The sequence below is a fragment of the Euleptes europaea genome, chromosome 4, assembly GCF_029931775.1.
Source record: "Euleptes europaea isolate rEulEur1 chromosome 4, rEulEur1.hap1, whole genome shotgun sequence".
NCBI lineage: Eukaryota > Metazoa > Chordata > Lepidosauria > Squamata > Sphaerodactylidae > Euleptes > Euleptes europaea.
The window spans coordinates 55780983-55802890 of record NC_079315.1 but is presented as its reverse complement, the minus strand read 5'-3'; the positions used below and the strand labels follow the sequence as shown (position 1 = coordinate 55802890).

At 40.9% G+C, this 21908-nt stretch overlaps 1 protein-coding gene across 2 annotated transcripts; it reads left to right on the top strand.

The window, feature by feature from the left end:
- Positions 1–5561: 5561 nt before the first annotated feature.
- Positions 5562–21554, top strand: HNRNPK (heterogeneous nuclear ribonucleoprotein K). 2 transcript variants are annotated; one of them, XM_056847940.1, is made up of 16 exons: positions 5562–5639; positions 7329–7392; positions 7497–7569; positions 8358–8455; positions 9720–9776; positions 11151–11194; positions 12062–12134; positions 12722–12829; positions 14032–14160; positions 14460–14761; positions 15121–15175; positions 18438–18488; positions 19805–19826; positions 19906–19988; positions 20314–20483; positions 21177–21554. In XM_056847940.1, exons 3-16 carry the CDS (start codon positions 7521–7523, stop codon positions 21208–21210), a joined length of 1275 nt encoding a protein of 424 aa, XP_056703918.1. In that variant the 5' UTR covers positions 5562–5639; positions 7329–7392; positions 7497–7520; the 3' UTR covers positions 21211–21554. The 2 variants fall into 2 exon arrangements, with proteins under 2 accessions (XP_056703918.1, XP_056703917.1); XM_056847939.1 differs by having other exon boundaries at positions 12716–12829; positions 21177–21553.
- The last annotated feature ends 354 nt before the right edge of the window (positions 21555–21908 follow it).

Here is a 21908-nt window from a genome sequence, read left to right as displayed (position 1 = left end):
ATTCTTCTGAGGTACAGAAAAGAATTTACCAGTGACCTGTAACAAAACACAAAAACATCTTTGACATCTGCAGTGTAACTATTCACTACTCATCTACCGTATTTTTCGCTCCATAAGACGCACTTTTTTCCTCCTCAAAAGTGAGGGGAAATGTCTGTGAGTCTTATGGAGTGAATGCCGGCTGGGCGCGTGCGCGTCGGGACGGAGCGAGCCAGCGTTCCCCGCCCCGACGGCCAGCCGGGAGGTGGGCGGGGCCGCACAGAGCCGGCTGGTCGCGTGCGCGTCCAGACGCGAGCCGGCATTCCCTGCCCCGACGGCCAGCCGGGAGGTGGGCGGGGCGCACAGAGCCGGCTGGGCGCGTGCGCCGGCTCGCGCTGTCCCGACGCGCACGCGCCCCGCCGGCTCTGTGCGCCCCGCCTGCCTCCCAGCTGGCCGTTGGGGCGGAGAACGCCGGCTCGCGCCGTCCCAATGCGCCCAGCCGGCATTCACTCCATAAGACAAGTTTTTAGAGGAGGAAAACAAGATTTTTTCTTGTTTTCCTCCTCTAAAAACTAGGTGCGTCTTATGGTCAGGTGCGTCCTATGGAGCGAAAAATACGGTCATTAAGCAGGTTATTGCTTACAAAGATTCATGAAATAAGGCAATTACTAGTACACTTATATACTTAAATCCAAACCAGAATTCAAGAGGTAAACAGTCATGTAAGTTGCCAACTGCTTATTTACCGAGATAAAGCAGATGAGTGGCAAGCTGGACTTTTAAAGTCTCCTACGACTAGGAAAACATAATACAGCACTATGGACGATGAAAGCATTTTTCTCTCCTTAAACAAAACCAAAAGGACCAGTGTGTACAAACAGAAAGGAAAAAAAAATACTAAAAAGCACTACACTATAGCTGTAATGAACAGGATAAGTCAGCCAATGACGAAAGTACTTGAGACCATATACAAAATGGTAACTATTATTAATACAGAAGTAAACTCACATGTATTACATTTCAAAAGGAGTCCCGAAAGAAGCACAAAGAACGTAAAAACCCCCACCACATATTGAGAAAGTGGTTCCAATATCTAGGTTCGAGTTCAGTGGCATTTTAGAGACCAACAAAGCTCCCTTTGACTTTTCTATCCCCACACTCTTGCTGGTCTCTAAGATGCTACTGGGCTCGAATCTAGCTGTTTTAGTGCAGACCAACATGGCTACCCTCTGAAACTGGTTCCAATATGGAATCTGAACATGCCTCTATACGTTTGCCAGGTAGCAGAAAACCTGGCTTAAGAATTTTAGGAAATATGAACAACATAGGGCCCCCAGAATATTGCTTCATGCAGTTACAAAATCATCATAATGTCCCAAAGCCACTGCTTCATAAACTTCAGTCCTTAGAAATGTGCTCCATAGGGCCTTTAGCAACAGGCATGTATGTTCTATCCAAAAACTGTCCATTGACTTCCATGCAGTAACCTTCTTCATTTAAGACAGGGGTGGGGAAGCTCAGGCCCGGGGGCCATATGCGGCCCCCGAGGACATTTTTTGTGGCCCTCGGGAGCTCCGGGACCCTGCTGCAGAGGCAGGGCGCAGGGTGGCCCTCCCAGAGGGTGTTCCTGGCACCACGGCTTACAGCGGCACTGCGGTGCCCTTTGGACCTCCTCTCGCCGACTGTCGGCTGTTGAGCAGCGAGAGGGAGGGGGAAAGAGGCTGGCAGCTCCCGGCAGCAGAGCATGCATGCAGGAGCCGATCGGGCTTCAGGGGGGCCCTTTTGTGGACTCTGGGGAGGAGAGGGCATGGAGACTGCGTGGGGCTCTGTGCGCCACCGTGTGTGTGTGTGGGCAGGGGAGGCTGGGGCCCGGTTGCATGGGGCCAGCGGGTGTGTGTGTGGGAAGGCTTTTCTCTCTTTTCTTCCTCTTTTTCTGTCACTCTCCCCTCTCTTTCTCCCTCTTTCTTTGTCTCCCTCCGTCCTTTTCTTTGTCTCCCTCCATCCTTTTCTTTCTTTCTCCCTTTCTCTCCATTTCTCCTTCCCTCCCTTTTCCTCTTTCTCTGTTTTCCTTCCTCCCTTGCCGATCGACTGTGGGCTGCGTCCCCCTGGCACCTTGTTTTCTCGGGCCCACTGCTGGCTGCCCTTCCGCCTGGGAGGGGGGAGTGGGGGCACCCTGCAGGCCTTCTCTGTGTGGCCTCCCCTGGGTTGCCAACCTCCAGGTGGTGGCTGGAGACCTGGCAACCCTAGCCTCTCCCCCCCCCAGGAGATCTACACCTGGTATGGCCCCTGAATGATGTCATAAATGTGCAAATGGCCCTTGGCAGGAAAAAGGTTCCCCACCCCTGATTTAAGAATACAATGGCACAACCTTTGTCAGCCTCCTTAATGACCAAGGAGTCATCTTCCATCAGGTTATTTAATACACATAGATGTTGTCTAAATTATGCCATACTCGTCTGGAAGAAGCCGCCGAGTTAACTCTTGCATGACTAATTGTTCAAAAACTGAAATGCATGGGTTACTGGTCACAGGTGTAAAAGTAGATCTGGGGTAAAACAAATCAAAAAAGATCTACCTGGGTCTGAAAATTATTGTATTTAGAAGTGGGAACAAAACTTAAACCCAAATTCAATGCATGTTGTTTCTGTGATGGCAACTGCCTAGAAGACAACCACAAAATTTTCTTCCTTCCTATCCTCTGTGGTAGGCATGAGGAAAAATATTTCCTTGCCCCTTTTTAACAATTTCTACCCACAGAGGGACATCTAAAATTATGTCCCAGTGTAGTGGCAGACTCATCCCAAGTATCACTTATTTCCTGTTCAGTAGATGTATTAGATTAATAGCCCTGACCTGGATAGCCCAGGCTAGCCTGATCTCGTCAGATCTCAGAAATTAAGCAGGGTCGACCCTGGCTAGTATTTGGATGGGAGACCTCCAAGAAATACCAGGGTCTTGACATGGAGGCAGGCAATGGCAAACTACATCTGAACATCTCTTGCCTTGAAACACTCAGCAGGGGTTGCCGTAAGTCAGATGTAGCTTGATGGCTTAAAAAAAATAGATGAATCAGCCAAAGCAACCATCTTCTTGTGAAGACATTGGAGAACATCCAGTTTATACCCAGGAGTTAGCATAGTTCCTGGCATAAATGCCATGGCATAGAAGATTGGCAACTGCCTTGTAACCTAATCCTAGATCTTTCCCCCCCTGAAACATGTTTCATTGAACTCTATGGTATTTACTCCCAAGTAAGCATGCATGGGGCAGTATTTCTCCGGTGCATTGCAGGTGGTTTGTTTAGCAGTTGTACAGGATTGTCTCATATTAATGTCAGACACAAGAGAGATTTTCTTGGTTATAGCCGTCGTATAGCAGACGACGATGGGATGAAAGCAGGTGGACAATTAAAGCAAGGTGCAGAGCCAGTTACAGATATTGGGGGTCCCCCTCCCCATTATTTCATCCCCTCTTCACTCCATATCTAGAGGACAGCTTCTACTGCTGTTTGCTTGCCACTCTCCAGGTCCTGCCCAGCGCCTTGGTGACTTCTTTTCTACCATCGATGAGCAAGAGAGTTCCAGGAGGAGGGCTGCGGGCTCAAATCCTTGTCACTGCTCAAAATCAGGAAGCAGAAACATTATAATTTACTGGGAATAGGTGGTAAGATCCATCAAACAGCGAGTCCTCAGCAACTGCCTGAGGGTCCAACTGCTGAATCCCATCCTAGCATGGTGTAAGAAACCATTCTCTGAACACTTGTGACCCAATCTGAACTAATTTTATTATGAAGTAAGCTCTACTTAAGTTAAATGGGACCGGCTTCCTAATAAGCATGTTTAAGATCACAATATTCTCAATGAAGTTATAGCAGACATTTTCAGAGAGTAGCAATGTTTGTCTGCAGCAGAACAGTTAGAGTTGAGTCCAGTAGCACCTTAAGAGACAAAAATTTCAGGGTATAAGCTTTCGAGTCAAAGCTCCCTTGACTATTGAAAGCTTATCCCCTGAAACTCTTTTTGGTCTCTAAGGTGCTACTGGACTCGAATCTAACTGTAGTAGACATAACATTCCATGTGTTAGTCTTCAAGTAGATCAAGTGACTTCCACCATACAAGCTCAAGACCAAACTACGAGTCATCATGAATACACACAAACTGTATGCAAATTACTGCAATCCATAAAAATACTCAAAAGCAAGAGATTTACTACTAACATGAAAAATGAAAAAGTCCAAGCAAGAATTACCACATGGCAAAGAGGTACATAAAGAAGGTAAAAATTGGTTGCTTTTCTTTGAGGCTGTTTAATATGCCATCAGATTAGCTTGGAAATTTACTTTTGTGAGCTAGAAGCAGTAGTGAAATTATGAATTATGTGTTAAAGGTTGCAATCCTGTTCTTGGCACCTTTCCTCAAGAGAAAATTCCTCAGAGCTTAACTGTAAGCATATCTGCCCGGGATTACAGCCTTACACCATAAAACAAGACTGTAATCTCCATTTGCAAAACCTCGGCCCTCAAGCAGAATAGTTTACCTACCAAACCATCCCCATTTACAGCTCTTTCAACAGTGAAAAAGAGAGAGTGTGCATTATCATGCATCAGAGTTGACAACAACCCACAGGAAAAAACGCCCTGCCCTTTTAATAGAGGCTTGTTTTTTTTTTTTTTTTAATGAGCAGTTTAAATTGATCACGGCATAGAGATGAACAACACTGTCCAGTTTCGTAAAAATCCCATAAAGTTTCTATTAAGGGGGCAGGACATTTGCTCCTCAAGGTTGGTACCTACTCTATGAATGCATGTATTAATGCATATATACACACCCAGAGAGAGAAAGAGAAGTCATATACAGTTGGCCATTACCCCAACTTAACGTCCCCCCCCAAAAAAAGCTGAAGAATCCCGTAAAAATAGAATAAAAGACGGCAATAAATCCAAATATATACACCCTCACACCCCACCTATACAGCTAGGACAGCTAATTCCTAGCCCTGGCATCCTTTCCTAACATACGTTACTTGCATCCGCTTCCCATTCCACCGTCACCCCAACCGAAGTCCCACCTTCCTTTTTTTTGTGTTGTTGTAAGCGCCAAAACGACCTAAGAACTAAACTTCCGGGACTCGCGAGAAGTCGAACCCCCCCCCCCCCCGTTACAGATCGCGAGGACAAGGCGGAGTTTTTGCAAGCGCCATATTCCCGCTCGCTCTCGCACGCGACCTCAGGTCAGTTTCCTTCTCCTTGAAGCACTCCCGCACGGTTCTGAACGACAGGAACTGAGATCAATAATCGCTTGAACTACTTCTGTAGCGTAAGTGTGGCCCAATATGTAAGCCAAGGGGGAAGGTGGGAGCAAAGGAAACCAAGACATGGGGGCAGGTGGGAGGATGACGAGCCCATCCGCGCCGCTGGTTTTACCGGCCTTCGGCCGAGCTTGCGGCGTCGGCGCGCGGGAGGCCGCCACGGAGGGCGGGACCCAAGAGGGGAAAAACGCCCCCAACGGGAGAAAGACAGGCCTCGCAGCTAATGGAAACGGGATAGCTGGGTGGGTAAGCCAATGAGAGCGCGTCGGCGTCGTGTGCGCGCGCGGCTGCTAGTTGCTCTCCTTTCTCTCGCACTCCCTGAGGTGGATTCGGCAGAGTTAGCGCGCAGCGTGGTAAGGCGTAGACAGGGCTCGGGTGGTTTCAGTTCTCCCCTGCCCTCTTGGCGTCTGAGAAGGCGGTTACTGTCTCTCGGGTTGTTGTTGGCCTCTGGCCTGGCAAGTCCTGGAAGGCGGGGATGGGGGGAGGGGAAGATTCCTTGCGAGGAGTGGGTGATGGTGTAGTATTTTCGCGAAGGGCGGCCATTACGTTCCTTTCTCTCTCTTCCCTCCCCCCCCCCCATGTGAAATCCTTTTGCTTCGTTCGCGGGATCCGAATCGGGAGGGAACGGAGGAGACGCAAGAAAGAGGCGCTGCCTAGTTGTGGCGGCTGCTGCGGAAGAGATCATGGCGGCTTCTGGGGGTGGTGGGGGGGGCGGGATGCGAGCGAGAGGCGTTCCCTTGTCCTTTTCTTGTCGGGCCTGTTGAATCTCGCAGGACCCAACCGCCTCGGCGGTCGTGGCGGCCTTATTCCCTGCTGTCGAATGAGTCAGGGCGAGACTTCAGACGCCTTTTGTGTCTCGAGGTTGGCGGACCTTCCCGTGGAGCCGCTGCGTGGCGGTACTTTTTTCCGCTCCCGGCTCCTCCTAGCAGCTCGTGGTCGCCATTACAGCGGAGTCCGCTGCTAGAGCCGCCATTTTTGGTCCCGTTGGTCTCTAGCAAAAGCAAGTCAGGGTTATGCAACCAGGCGCGCGGGGCCTTCTCCCCCTTGCGCTTTTTCAATGGGTTATAGGCTGCAGTTCGTAGTAGGAGTCGTGGCCGGTAAATTAGGCCGTTATTAGAAGCAGCTGACTTTAGTTCTAAAGACAACCGCCACCCCGCCTGAGGCGTGGGGGGGGGGGGTTAAACAACTAGATATAGGGGGGTTGTTTAAAAAAAACATGAAATTTGTGTTGTGTGTTTGGCGCCTGTTTAACCCTCTGCCGCCACCCTCCACCGCTCCCCCCCCCCGGGCGTAGGTCGTGCTAGTAGCCTTGCACGCCTCCTTTCTTTCCGCTCCGTTGCTAACAACGCTAGACGGGTTTTCTCGAATGCTCGTCTTCCTTCCCTTATTGTAGATTGTTGAAGCACATTTAAACCCCGCGATTGTGTTCTGACATAGGCTGGTGCAAAACAAAGGAGAAAAAAACAAAAGGTGTGGGATAGGTTTTCCTGGTACAGCCTGCTTATTGCTGGAAATAACACTTCCGGTGTCTTTCCCGTTCCTGACATTTGTCACATGCAATTATTACAAAAGTGTTATTGGCTGTAACTCCCTAGATAGTCAGATGATCAAGAAAATTTAGCTCACTGCCTCCTTGTTAAATAATAGGCTGTATTTACTGTTGCTTTGTTTCAGCAGGCAAAATAAGCAATTTACATAATATCAAGTAACTGGCACTTCCTAGGTTTGAATTCTATAATGTTTTGTGTATTAAATACAGCATGAGTATTCAGTGGCTGAAGCGCAAGGGGTTTTCTTGTATTAAAAATTAGCAGTGCAACTTAGAGCTACACAATTGAAGACTTTTTTTAAAAAAAGATCAGTATGTTAGTGGACTGTGAATAAAGGACTCATTGTTGTCATTAAATGTAGTGTACCTTGACAGAAAGCTCTATATATGGATAGTAATAGACATGTTGACTAATGTTTGTCCTTGGTTTTATCTTTAATTGTGGAAACTAATCTGTTAACGATCAAGACCAAAACTATGTTGCTTTTCATAGGCTGTCTGATCTTTGATCCCGCCCAGAACACTTAAGTTTTGCTTGGCAAGACTATATAATATAGGTAAGTGCTAGAACCCAGATGCCCCACCTGACTTCATTTCTTTAGGAAGATGTAGAGCTTGCTGTTTTCTATATAAGTGCTTTAATATAGTTATTATTTGACAGATTGTATCTGCAAGTCTAAAAATAATGGAGACTGAACAACAAGAGGAGACTTTTACTAACACAGAAACCAATGGTAAGCTTACTATGTGTTGAATTGCCACTTCTGGCAGCTACAGTAGTAACTAAATGTAATTTTTATTGAGTTAATAGATAACTTTTATTTTTTGAGGTGTCCATTTTATAGATCAGTTCTTTAGAAAGGAGTATTTACTATCTACTAGACTGGTGTGTTTTATAAAATAGCACATTATTATTTTTGCTCTCTTGGCAAGTGATTGTACTGAATTCTGAAACAAATTTGTTTACAATGATTTTTGAGGAGACTTAAACAATTTGGAGAAGCTAAGCATTCAAAAATTGGTATACGAGCCTTATCTCTTAAGTACAAGAACTTGGTAGATGGGCGATTGTAACTGTATAATTGCCACATGGCTAAACGAAACATAGTGTATCCAGAAATGAGCCGTTAAGAGTTACAGTTATTATAAATCTGTATTACTGTCCGAAATTTAAACTTGAAATCTTGCGTTAAAACTTTTGAAATAATTTTGTATGAAGCTGTAGTTTTTGGTGGTTCTTGATATAAATGAGTAACAAGAACACTGAATTACAGCTTTATTTTGGATATTGTTGTAATTCATTGCTAGATTTGCTTTCAGTGTTGTTTGGATGGTGGTCAATATGTGAGCTGTGGAAATGCTTATGGTATAGAGTTTCAAATTCATAAGTAAAGCTGGCCTCATAAGTTCATGCTATAAATGATAACTTGTAATATTAATTCGTATAAGTTATTACGTTGAAGAAGCTGTTTATTAGAGGAAGGAGAAAATACGTTTGCGTTGTTGTCCTTTGAAATACTAGGCAAACGTCCTGCTGAAGATATTGAAGAGGAGCAGGCCTTCAAAAGGTCTAGGAACACTGATGAGATGGTTGAACTGCGCATTCTGCTTCAGAGTAAAGTAGGTTTCCTTTTTACCCAAGATGCTTTTTGCAAGCGATATACATGGCATTTAGTTAGTTAGTTAGTTGGGTCATCTGCATTAGATTACAAGGTTTTTTTATAATATTTTTTTTATTTTCTTCATTTAATATATCAACAGAAACAATATAATAGTAATAATAAAAAGAAAAACAAGTAATATCTCTAATTTAACAATAAAATGACTTCCCCCTCTCCCTCTTCCATCTAAAAATGAATTGTATAAACTTTTGCTAACAGAGCTAATCCCAATATTATTTTAATTAACCTGTTCTTATCGTATCCAACATTATTAAATCAATACCTAATATAAAAATTAATACAAAGTATAAATAAGGGATTAGATCAAAGAGTAAAATGATTAAAAAATGATTTTCACAGTAAATTCTCCAAGCCTCCCATTCCCCCCAAAATTGTACATTATCATTCTGGTTTATCAAAGCTGTAAGCTTTGCTATCTCGGTCAATTCCAGCATCTTTTTTATACAGTCTTTTTTGTCTGGTATCTTGACTGTCTTCCATTTAGCTGCATATATCAATCGAGCATTAGATTACAAGTTTTGAGCAGAGAGAGTGTATTTGGAGTGGCAGTTAAAGTTTACTGGGAAGACTATAACAGAATTCTGTACCAAATTATCCGTTTTGAGAATCAAAAATGTTTCTGTTACTTGAGCTGAGGAAGTTCTTTTTAAGATGACCTAGCAATTACTGATTATGAGGTGGAAAGTCATAATCTGATATTCAGAAATTTGGGGACTATATGTATATATAGTCCCCAAATATAGCCTGGATGGTCCAGGCTAGCCTGATCTCGTCAGATCTCAGAAGCTAAGCAGGGTCAGCCCTGGTTAGTATTTGGATGGGGGACCACCAAGAAATACCTCTGTGAGTCTCTTGCCATGAAAACCCCATAAAGGGGTTGCATAAGTCGGCTGCGACACACACACATATATGTATATAGTCACATGTAGGCTTGAACGCTACTCCTTCAAGAGATCAGCTGCTATTGCAGATATTGTTATGCAGTTTTCTTGTGTATGCTAAAGATACAATGGTGGTATATCATTTTTATTAAACCTGAAGACAGACTGTACTTAGTCTTGTGTTGAGATTGTACTTTGGTTTATTCCCTGAGAAATTAGGAATATGAAACAATGGTAATGTCAGGTATCCACCTGTCATCCTTTACCCATGAGTTTTATCCTCATTTCATTTGAGAAAATTTAACTTGTGACTCTTTTTAGAATGCTGGAGCAGTGATTGGCAAAGGTGGCAAAAATATTAAGGCGCTTCGTACAGACGTGAGTATTTAAAAGTTAAACATTATTTTGCAGTACATAGCGTTTAAGGCTAATTGTGTGCATTTCTAGCAGTTACGAAATTTTCGTAGACTTAAGTGTTCAATACAAACCATAGGTAATGATTTTTAGTTTAGGTGTCAGGATTTTCCATTTGTATCTTAACACAGAACAAATCATGTGGAGAAATTCCTGTCCCCTCTTTTTGGAAATGCATCACACTAAATTGTGTATTTTAATGCCTTAACTAGCAATATTGAAGAGGGCTTAAATCCTTACTTCCATAATTTCCTGTGGAAATATTCAGTTGTTTCTAGAAAACACTTTAGTTGCCTGTTCTTTGCCCAGTTATAGAAATGATTTTTGTTTACGCATTCCATCTGTTTGGGAGGGAGATGTTTTAAGACTGGCATGACTTTTATGTATGGGGACAGAGTAGTATAGATATGTTTTAATAAGGAAGGAATTTTCAGTGAATATGATTAATCTATTTACCTTATTATAGTGGGTTGACTCTTGTGAATAGACACGCTCAGCATTAACTAAGCCTCGTAGTTTAATATGCTTTGAAAAAAGCAATTTATTGTTTATTGTGCACTATACATAGTTTATACAGTAGTTTAAAGTAGTAATATTGGTGTTAAATGAAATATTTGGCACTATATCATTTCACATTGTGTTTGATATTTTCATTATATTGTAAAATAAACTCCTGCAGAATGTTCTAACTGTCAACTTTAGTTATTAGATCTGAGGTATAAGACTGTAAGCAAGAACTGGGTAGCAATCACTTGTGCATTAACTGACCTTTTTGAAGCTAGTGTACTTAAAAATTCACCTACCCAAATCCAGATTTCATACATATAATTCCTGGATTAGTGGCTTTCCCAATTTTCCCAGGATTTCTGTAACCTGAAGCTCTACAGGTTTTGTGTCTACCCTCACGAGCCAGCCTGCTACTGCAACTTATAATGTTAAAAGTAGTTTAGGCCAAGTAACTCATTTTTACAGTCCATAACTGTTAAGCCACAGTCAATGTAGCTATCCGTTATTGTGTTAGTCTTCAGAACAACTTAAGCTTGTTTCATTGAGAGTAATGAGTATAGTTTGTATTAAATTAAAATTTATTGCTTTTCCCCCTCTTCCCTCTCCTTGTTTTTTTGGCCATATATCTCTCCGTTGCCCATGTACTGGATCGACTTGCCCCTGCGTTGCCCACCATGACGTTGGCCCATCCGCCCCTGAACGCCCATGTGAAAACCCTGGTTGGCTATGCCCAAAAATGTGCTCGTTGCCAAACGGGTGCCTTACTTGACAACTTCTGATTGAATGCCCATGCCCAATGCCAACATCCACGAACGCCAATGACCAATGCAGTACAATGCCAGTGTTTCAGTCCCAGACAGCAGTGGCCCCGAGCGGTATGTCCCAACAGTTTATGCCTCACTGCCTGATTAGAAAGAGAGAAATGTATATTATTACCTGCCTTTTATATAATTAAATAGTATCCCCGTAGACGGTGTATTGTTTTTTAAGTTTTCTGTCTTATTTTCCCCATTAAGTCTTTTTTGTCACTGAACTTTTACGTGAGTTGCCCACCCAACAATCCACTAATTTTATTTCAATGGAAGGAGCACAGCTTCAATTGTTGTATATTTGCTGCATTGTAAATCAGATTGTTTCAAAATAGTCTCTCGCTCTGTCTTTGTGGCCCACCTTGCTTCCCCAGCATTGCCTGCTCATAATTTTTTCTGATGAAATGCTAACTCCTGGTTCACTCTCCTTCACTTCTCATTTGTGTTGTCCTTTTTGTCTTGCATTTGTATTCGTTTTCTCGCGGAGCCCATTAGTAATCTAATTTCTAACTGGTCTCATAACCCTATTCCAAATATAATGTTCACCACTTGCATATTCCCATGTTTCCTATGAGAAGGTGTGCTAGTTGAATAATGTGATAGCGAGGGTGTCCTAAATTAATGGTGGCGGGGAACATGAGTATTCACCTCTGCTTTCAGTTCTTCGTCAGTTTCTTGTCCACTTAATCTGAGCCCTTCCAAAAAGCCCATTCTCTATCTCCAAACCCTTATCTTGAACTTGTACCATTTATACTATTGGGCATAAACAAGGTGCATGTGGTATAACTTCAGTAAACAGGTTTACTTAAATGGGGAATATATCTGTAAGACCTACTGTGTAAAGTTGACATGATCCATAGAATTATGAATATACAACTTACTTTACCTTTTCCCATCTTGTCTGTGACACCTGACACTTATGGTATTTGACAGCATACTGAGTATAAGTGCAGACATTGAAACAATTGGAGAAATTTTGAAGAAAATTATCCCTACTTTGGAAGAGGTGAGTGTTCCGGAATATCTGTGAATACCTAGCTTCTGATAAATTCAATTTCCTGCAGCCAATTCCTCCACCATGATTTAGATTAAAAATGGCCTGGTGTGATGGTGGGTAGATGAGCAAGAGTTGTACTGCATTCCTTAAACAAAATTAAGCTTTAATGTTAAGAGTAATATTTATTGGGTTAAATTATGTTGTGACTTCAAGGTTACCCCATATATTGTTAGGCCTTGTAATAAGTAATCTGCTTTTCCGATATGCCAGATTCTCCATGACCTAAAATAAGTCTTGGTGGGGAAGCAGCAGCCTGCTTTTGGCTAGCCCAAGAGCTTGCACTTGGCAAGTGGGATTTTTTTAACGTGAACAGCAGATTCCCTATACCATACCATATGCTCTTGTTGAATTTGCCTTGCAGAAAAGGAGATTAAAATACTGCTCTATAACTCTGTGGAGCTCAAGAAACTATTGTATTAATGCTGTTTTATACTGCTAATGTTTTGAGTCAAATTGTTAAACTTGTAATAGTTATTCGAGTAAGCTTTTGTTAACTGCTCTTAACTTTTTCTTCCCTAAACTTGTGATAGTACCAGCATTACAAAGGAAGTGATTTTGACTGTGAATTAAGGCTGTTGATTCACCAGAGTTTGGCTGGAGGAATTATTGGTGTCAAAGGAGCTAAAATCAAAGAACTTCGAGAGGTATTTTGTCCTTGCGGAGATACACAGCCATATAAACAGTATAGTCATCCTTAGTCATTTCTCATGCTATAGATGCTATCAAGTATATTTGCAGTACGTGCTAAGTGATGAAAATATGGATGCCATAATGTTCTTGAAAGTTTTCCACTCCTGTTGAAGTATTTACTCCAAAATACTTTGACAACCCAACACACTTGATGTTTTAGATGGCTTATTTTATGAAATTGGAAGTTCAAGGGGTGAAGCAGCTTAATGCTCCCACCAGGTGGGACAGTGGTTCCTAGATATGTTTCTTGTTGCCAGCGCATACACCGATGATGACTTGCAGGCACCGTTTTTATTTGAGGAAACCACTTTGCTGTTAATGCAATCATACTGGTTTTGAGGTATTAGCTAGTGGGAGCATAGAACTCCAGTTTTGTAAGAGTTCCATTGATTGTGGTTTCTGGGCCATAGTCAAGATAGTAGTTGTTACCTATAAAGCCCAGTATGGATATCTGAGAGAACATGTTCTCCCATATGTGGCTCCCTGTACCTTGAAGTCAAGTCATTATTGTATTGTGAGGGCTGGTACTTACTAGAGGAAAGGCAAATGTCAACAGTGAATTGCTTTTTTTAAGTAGTAGCCCTGCATTTATAGCATTTCCAGTTAACCAAAGTTTGTCAAATGGAAAGAGATTGTTCATTCCAGGCATGAAGCTAAATCTCTTAAGAAAACTTTTAATTTTCAGGCTTGTTAAGATGACTGTAGGTATAGGATAACCTTTTCTGCTGGGCTATTGTGTTATGAAGCTTACATTTTTAGTTCTAGTTTTATTTTCTGTTTTGAAAATCTCAAATTGAAAATGTAAATACTGTAAAACCTGTGTATTGTTGAAATGTTACAAGATTGTTGAACCCCTAGGAACAACCATTGGAAGGGAGCACATTGCATTTTCATAAAGTGGGTGGGATGACAGAATGTTCCTATTTTACTGAATTTAAAAGGTTGTGGGTAGAAGCATGGATGAACTGATGGAGTGCAGTGTGTGTGTAGATACAAGCTGTGTGAGAGTGCTGCCTCTCCCCAGTGAGCTGCCAATATGTATCTACCTACATAACTTTGTCTCTACTTGTACAGCATGCGTATTTCAATATAGTTTGCAGTTGTTTTATATTTTATTAATTTGTATAACTATTTCTTCTTGTACATTTGTTGGCAGAACACTCAAACAACCATTAAGCTTTTCCAAGAATGTTGTCCTCATTCTTCTGACAGAGTGGTGCTAATTGGTGGAAAGCCGGATAGAGTTGTGGAATGCATCAAAATAATACTGGATCTTATATCAGAGGTAATCAGTTGAGAGCCTGTAGAGGTAGCATAAAAAGGGTGCTTGGGGTAAATTATAAAAGTATGTTGTGCTCATTACATTGTTGACTCAGATGAATTTAAGGAAAGTGTTCCTACCTGCTGTTTGTAATACCATTTATTATTAGAAACAAGCGTATCAGTTCTATAATATGTCTTTATTTACCCTTATACCCTGCTCCTCCTCTAGATCACAGGGCTCAGAGCAGCTTCAGAGTTGATGCTTTATATTTTTTAAATAGGAGTTCTGAAATATTTATTTTTTTTCCTTTTTCATATTAGTCACCAATCAAAGGACGTGCACAGCCTTATGACCCAAATTTTTATGATGAAACATACGACTATGGCGGATTTACGATGATGTTTGATGACAGAAGAGGCCGCCCTGTAGGTTTTCCAATGCGTGGCAGAGGTGGTTTTGATCGAATGCCTCCAGGTCGTGGTCGTCCCATGCCTCCAAGAAGAGATTATGATGATATGAGCCCTCGCAGAGGACCCCCTCCCCCTCCTCCAGGTCGTGGTGGTAGAGGTGGTAGCAGAGCTCGCAATCTTCCTCTTCCTCCTCCTCCTCCTCCCAGAGGCGGGTAAGTTAATTTTATACATGATTCAGGATCATTCCATAGAGCAGTTTTGAACTTGGGGATGAGGAGGTGATGAGCACTACAGTAGTTTATAAGTGGAATTGCAGTTCTTGTGAAATTAAATAAGAGTAGGAGGGACCTGGTAAACAGGATATTTGTTCAGTAATAGTCATTGCTGATAACTGGATATTCCACGTCACTGCATATTCCATGTCACTAAATCTAGTTGCGTAAATATCTGGCGACTGAGAACTTGGGGATTGGAGTGTTTCCATTTAAATGTGAACAAGGTGCAAGATATGTAGGAAAAAACTGGCACATGAGGCAAGCAAATATCTGAATCTGTCATTTGCATTCTTAAGGGACCTTATGTCTTATGATCGCAGAGGCAGACCTGGTGATCGCTACGATGGAATGGTATGGATTTTTAATTTTTCTTTTCAATAAAGTGGGGAGAGATTCCTTTTCAGATGTCTGAAAAGCAATTATATGTGTGGAACTCAATGCCCCTTCCTTTGTAATTCAGCTTTTGAAAATTATTTATTTATTTATTTTTAAACATGGCTATCCCACTCATTTCACACTCAAGGCAGCTCAAAAAATAAATGAAATAAAAATAAACAACCTGTTTTTTAATGTTACGGATTTGATCATTATAACTGATAGTATTTATTTATCCGTTTGTACCCTGCCCTTTCCCGGCAAAGCTGGGCTCAGGGGGCTAACAACATAATATATGCACATATAATATAATTTAAAATATAGAATTAAAAACTATAGAACTTAATTTAAACTAGTAGGTATATACCTTATATTCACATGGCGCCTTAAAATGCATTCTTACTTCCCTACCTCGCCTAAAGGGAAAAACATCCCCACATAGTAACATGCCAGAAATGACAGTGGGAGGCCACCAGCTAGCAGCGGTCTCATGGCTTCAGTGGGAAGGAGACAGAATACCAAAAAGAAGTGAGGAAAGGGAAAGAGAAAAGGAGAAGGGAGGCCAGCTAATATGTAATACTTTCGCAGCCCTCAACTGTAGGCCTGGCGGTCCATCCTCAGTATGGCACAAGTTTGAACCTGCTCACATTAATAAATATGCTGCTTGTGGAAGAATCACTTAATCATGAATTTGTTAATTTGGGGATTGCAACACATGTATTTACATAATTTCTGCTCATTCTTGAGGTATAAAAAGGCAACATTGCAAGCAGCTGGTTTTAGTGTTTTTGGGGAGAATCCAATGAAGAGAGACCGCTTTTTTAAAAAGTATTAGTTTTTAGGGACACTTTCCAAACATTGACCGGCTAATTGCCTTTGTGAAGGTTTAAATTAAGGGGAGCTACAGCTTTTGTCAAATCAAAGATTTCTGAGGAGTTAGGAGCACCATTGTATTTGCCATCCTTTCAAAACAGCATCCAATAATTTTCATCATCAGATGTGCTGTCCCTTTTAAACCTAGCTGGTAGGAGGATGCGCAAAGTGGTACACCTCTTTGAAAATGAGAATATATGCTAGTAAAATTCTGTTCAAAAGAAAAAAAATCTTAGAGGCAACTGTTATTTAGTGGCAAGACCCAGCAAGTAGTGCAGCCAATGCTTTCTGTCCTTAACTGTTTTAGCATTAATTATGCCTTTTGTGGGGTGGCTCATAAACAGTTTCTCCCATTACTTGATGCAGAAATTAAACTTTTAAAATTGTAGAAAAATAAACCAAGGCAAACTATTTTGAAATATGAAAGTATTATTTAAATTCAGCGGTTCATGCTTTTATTTTAAATTTCTCTTGAGCTTTACTGTGAGACATTGCTGCATAAGTTGTGCAGTGTGGAATGCTTATTTGTGTGTAATTATGCCAGTTAGTGGGGGCTGTCATGCATAGATGCCTTTTCAGTGCTTGCTGTAGTTAATGATGAGTGTAATGTTTTAATTCAGTTGCAGCAGACAGCAAGAATGGCCATACAATTTCAGACAAGTACTCTATCGGTATTTTTATAGCCTTAAGGACCAATGTCTAGTTGTAGGAGTGTGGATCAATTGCCTGTTCCATGATACTGGCAGCATGGCAGGAGTCCTGGGTGACCAGCGAACTTTCTCTTTTATGAGAATACTAAAGTTACATTGCTGTTGATGAGCAGAATTCAGATAATTTTTTAATTTGAAGCTCCACTGACTTTAAGCAAGGGAAAAGTAAAGTCTGTTTAACCACAAGGTGCCCGTTTGCAGCCTTTGGTAATTTACAGCAGGGTTTATGACTTGGGGAAATTCTAGTTCTGAACAAAATGCTAGTAATTGCTTTTTTACGAGGAAAGAATATTGGAAATATACAGTAATTATTGACATTTTGTGGTTGAGTAAATAGGTTGCTTTAGTTGTTTTAGCATTACGGGTCTTATTTAAGTTCTTACTTTGAGCTGGAAAATTAAAGCACTCCTTGGTTTCAGATAGGTCTTAGTATTAGGGGTGTGCATTTGGTAAAGCCAAACTGGAGAAAAACTCTAAAAAATACCTTTATTGGTATTTTTTTTGGGAGGGGAGTTATCCCGAAAAAAATGGTGCCGATTTGGGAGAGCTGAAAAGCAAATCCCAAATAATACTCAATTTTTCTGGCATTATTTGGGCTGCTTTGGCCCTGCCATTATTTGAAAAACGGGGGGATTCCTTTTCCCATTCCCCCTCTCTTACCTGCTGGCTAGCTGGGTCTCAGAAGCGGAAGGCAGCGCAGAGCTGAATGCTGGGCTTGGTCAGGCCCAGCATTCAGCTCTGGGCTGCTGCCTCCAAAGTCCACTTGGACTCGGAGGTGGTAGGCGGCACAGAGCTTAACTCTGGGCTCAGCTGAACCCAGCATTCATCTGTGCCGCCTGCTACCTCTGAGACCCATGTGGAGTTCAGTGATGGCTGGAATTTTTGGGTTTTGGTTTAATAGACCCTAAAAAATTTTAATATCCATAAAACGCCATAAGCCCCCCCCCCATATACCAGTATGGAGATTCAGATTTTTCAAAATTTTCCAGGTCTATTAAAACTGAACCCCAAAAATACTTGTTTTGTGGGGGTGGGGGTGTAAGCTTAGTATCAAAAGAACTTACTGTACAACTAGCATCTGTTTTTACTGTCGTGGTCCAAGTAAAAGATTTTAATTTTTTAGTGTGAATAGACTTGGAAGACCACTTTCAATTCATGGGCATGGTGAGAAAGTTTATGTTGGTAAAAAGTGAAGCTGCTGCTTAGTTGTTGTTTTTTACTTAAGAGCTGTATTAGAATATTGGGGCCCATATTAATATTGCCTGCCCTTTTGTATCTGATCCAATAAGATCTCTCGTAGTAGTCCCTTTCATGTAATCTTGCTGCGCATGCACATCTTACTGGGCTAGCTATTGGGTCTACTTTCATTCATTCATTCATCGCCTTATTTATTGGCATAGTAGCTAAAACATCAAGTACAAAAATGGGACATCCAATACAAAATAGAGGGCAGTTATAAAATGGCCATATTTTGGCCAGATCTATACAAATAATAACTACAAACCGCTTTAATGCTCCATATAGAGGCCAGGGAGACCATTATATAACCTGAATGCTTCGTTCATTAACATTGGGTCTACTTGAAGACACCGGCTTGTTTCAAATATACTTTCTTGTGTTCTTGTTCCTCTTTGTGCCTTGTCTCATCTGAAAAGATGATGCAGTGTCACGTCAATGCCTGTGATGACATAGAAACACCCGAAATGGTGAGTTCATTCTTCATCTTTTTGGTCTGCATGTTGCTGCTTAATCTGTTGTTGTTTTTGAAGAATATGTCCATGAATAATGCCATGTATGCAGATATTCTGGCAAGCTATATTGCTTTGATCCTGCCAACTCCGGCACTGGCCGGGGAGGGCAGGGTATAAATTCAATAAATAGTTATACCGGTAATCCCTGTCCCATATGGCCTTTGTCCATGCTTGGCCCATGATGCCCAGCATAGCCTTTGGAACGGTCCAAAGAGAGTGCTTCCTCCCTCTTCCACCAGTGGAAAACCTGGTTGGTGCCAATGCACTGGTAATTAAATGAAGTGTACATAGGGGAAGGAATTAGTTTAATGGGACTTAATCATACCATAAATGTGAGTGGAGTTAAGCATGTGCTGCTTGGATGCAGTAACTAAAACCAGCCACCCTGTTTGTTAATGAGATCAGACTGAGCAGGGGAGTTCAGTGTGACGAGAACAGGTTCAGTTAATGTAGTACATCTTATGAACTTTGTTATTGCAATACTGAACTATTAGAATTGAAATACCATTAGAGTTGCTAGATCTCTTATATAAATCAAGATGCTAATTCCATTGTTTATTATTTAAATTATTTTTATGTTCCCTTCCACCCAGTTTAGGGTCCCCAAGGTGGTAAACAATCAAAAACATTAAAACAAGTTTTAAAATACATTGTGTAAAAACAAAGCATACAGTTAAACAAAATATGCGCACACCACTAATAAAAGTTTTCTCCCGCTGGCAAAAGACAGTGATAGAGGGGGACAGATGGACTTCCCTGAGGAGGGAATTCCATAATTTTGGTGCCACATTGTGTACCCACAGGATTATGTAGAGTTCTTGCTAGGAGGGGGTCAAGTTTATTAATACGGTCTTCTGACCAATCAGGTGCCAACACATCAAAATTTCCAGACACAATAGTTTTGCACCGCAGAATCATAGACTGCCCGTATTGCATACGCTACTGCTACTTGATTACTTAACACCTGAAGACTCCATGGAAAAGTACATCCATCTGTGTATGTGTGTAACTAGTTAGTGCTAAATGTGGTGGCTTCTTCATGCATGCCTTTCTAGGAAGGGAGCTCTGCAGCACTTGGGATTTTATGAGGAAGTCTTGTTCTGTAATGTGTTCCAGCTTTGTCTGGCTTCTGGAGCGAGGCTTTCCCTTGAGATGCCAAAGACTGTTATTTTATGGCAGAAAGTATTTTCAGCTATCTGAAATTATTTCATGCATATGTAATAGAATTGAAAGTGATGACATGAAACGAATTTGTTTTCCTTTTCCCACAGTTCGAGGGTGGATCAGGATATGGTAAGTTTATATGCATGTGTATTGTACATAATTTACTCTTTATTCATTACAAGAACTAGATGCATACGTTTTAAATTAGACTATTCTTATGCAGGGGGCCGTGGATCTTATGGTGATCTTGGTGGACCCATCATTACAACACAAGTTACAATACCCAAAGATGTAAGTATATTTATTCCCTTCATCTAATATACTTTGCAGTAAAACTTCTGGCATGTAACCTTTTCATCTCATGCTGCATATGGACTTTCAGATTTATTATTGGCTTCTCTTGATATGGTTGGCTTATTCTGTCTTGAATGTGAAAAGAATAGGTTAAAATGCTGTTAATTTCTCCATCTTCTATAATTATGGAACATAAATTAGCCAGAATTTTTGTCTAATAACTTGAAATGTCACAATAATACTATTTTGTGACCAAAGCAATCATTTTTAGAATATTGAATTTACTAGCTGCTGTTAAAGATTTAATACTTTTTCTTTGTAGTTGGCTGGCTCTATTATTGGAAAAGGAGGTCAAAGGATCAAACAGATACGTCATGAATCAGGAGCATCAATCAAAATTGATGAACCCTTAGAGGGGTCGGAAGATCGGATAATAACTATTACAGGCACACAGGATCAGATTCAAAATGCACAGTATTTACTGCAAAACAGGCAAGTTGGCATACAACTTTATCTCTTAACTATTTATAGATTGATTACTAAACTTTGTATACTTTTTTAAAGAACATATAAAAATAATTTTTAGTAGTTATTTCTAACTTCTGCACTTGGTAGTATGCCTTCCTCTTCTGTTTTCCATTCTTATTCAATGAAGATAGCCTCAAAACTAATCTTGCTGGAGTGACCTTAACCAAGCAGTCCTCATTTCTCTGGTGGAAACTGCTGCAAAAAATCTACTTGTAATCTGTTACATAGATCCTGTAGAAAATGTAGAAGATTTCAATAGATGTTGGTCTAGTTCTGTGTGGAAGACTAGTGATTTTGTTGTTTTTAGATAACTAAATCGACAACAAATCGCAGTCTACCATATGGCACAGGCCATGCCTCTACAGGACAAGTTGAAAACTATTGGTGCTGTTAATGCAGCATTTCGCACCTCCCTGGCATTGCTTCCTTTTCTGCCATGTATAACAACTTTAGATTTTACTTGCTTTGTTTTCTTTAACATTGGCTGTCTAGTGATCATCTTGCAATGTGTATCTTTGTCTGCAAATTACTACTAATTATAAATTGTCAAGCTTTAACCAGTATGTATTAATTTGTATTAAATGTATTTTTAAAAATTGATTCAAATTGTTTGTTCAACCATTCTAATACATGCCTTTTTTTTCTTTTTCCTTATAGTGTGAAGCAGTATGCAGATGTTGAAGGATTCTAATGCAAGATATTTTTTCTTTTTTATAGTGTGAAGCAGTATTCTGGAAAGTTTTTCTAAGACTAGTGAAGAACTGAAGGAGTCCTGCATCTTTTTTTTTTCTTAAATCTGCTTCTGTTTAAAAAGCCAACATTCCTCTGCTTCATAGGTGTTCTGCATTTGAGGTGTAGTGATATTTTTGCTGTCACCAGATGTAATGTTTTAGTTCTTTACAAATAGGTGGGAGGGAGGGGGGTGGCTTGTGAAACTAACATTGGTATTTTGAAACAGCAGCAGAGAAAGTGGATTTTATTTTTGTTCTATGTTGGTTGTAAACTGTAATTTTTTCCCCCCTGTAACTTGTGAACCCACCTGCTTTATACTTTTTTTTAAGTTGGGAAAGAGTTCTAGTAGGGCCACTTTATTCCTGGCATCCTTGCAGAGCAGTGTGCAGAATGTAATGCTCTTTTGTAAGACGTTTTATGATTTTAAAAATAAATTTAGTGAACCAATTCTTGCAGTTATTTCTTTATGGATACTTAATGGTTAAAATGCATCCGTTACATGATTAATTGAGCTTGGTTTTTTTTCCCCCTTATACCGGAGAAGCAGAACACCCAGTTTCAGTGTTTTGACGAATTAGGAGTATTGATAGTGCGTTGACTCCAAAGTTTGGTACATGTGAAGAAACTAAACAATATTAGCAAACAGTTTTATCTTTG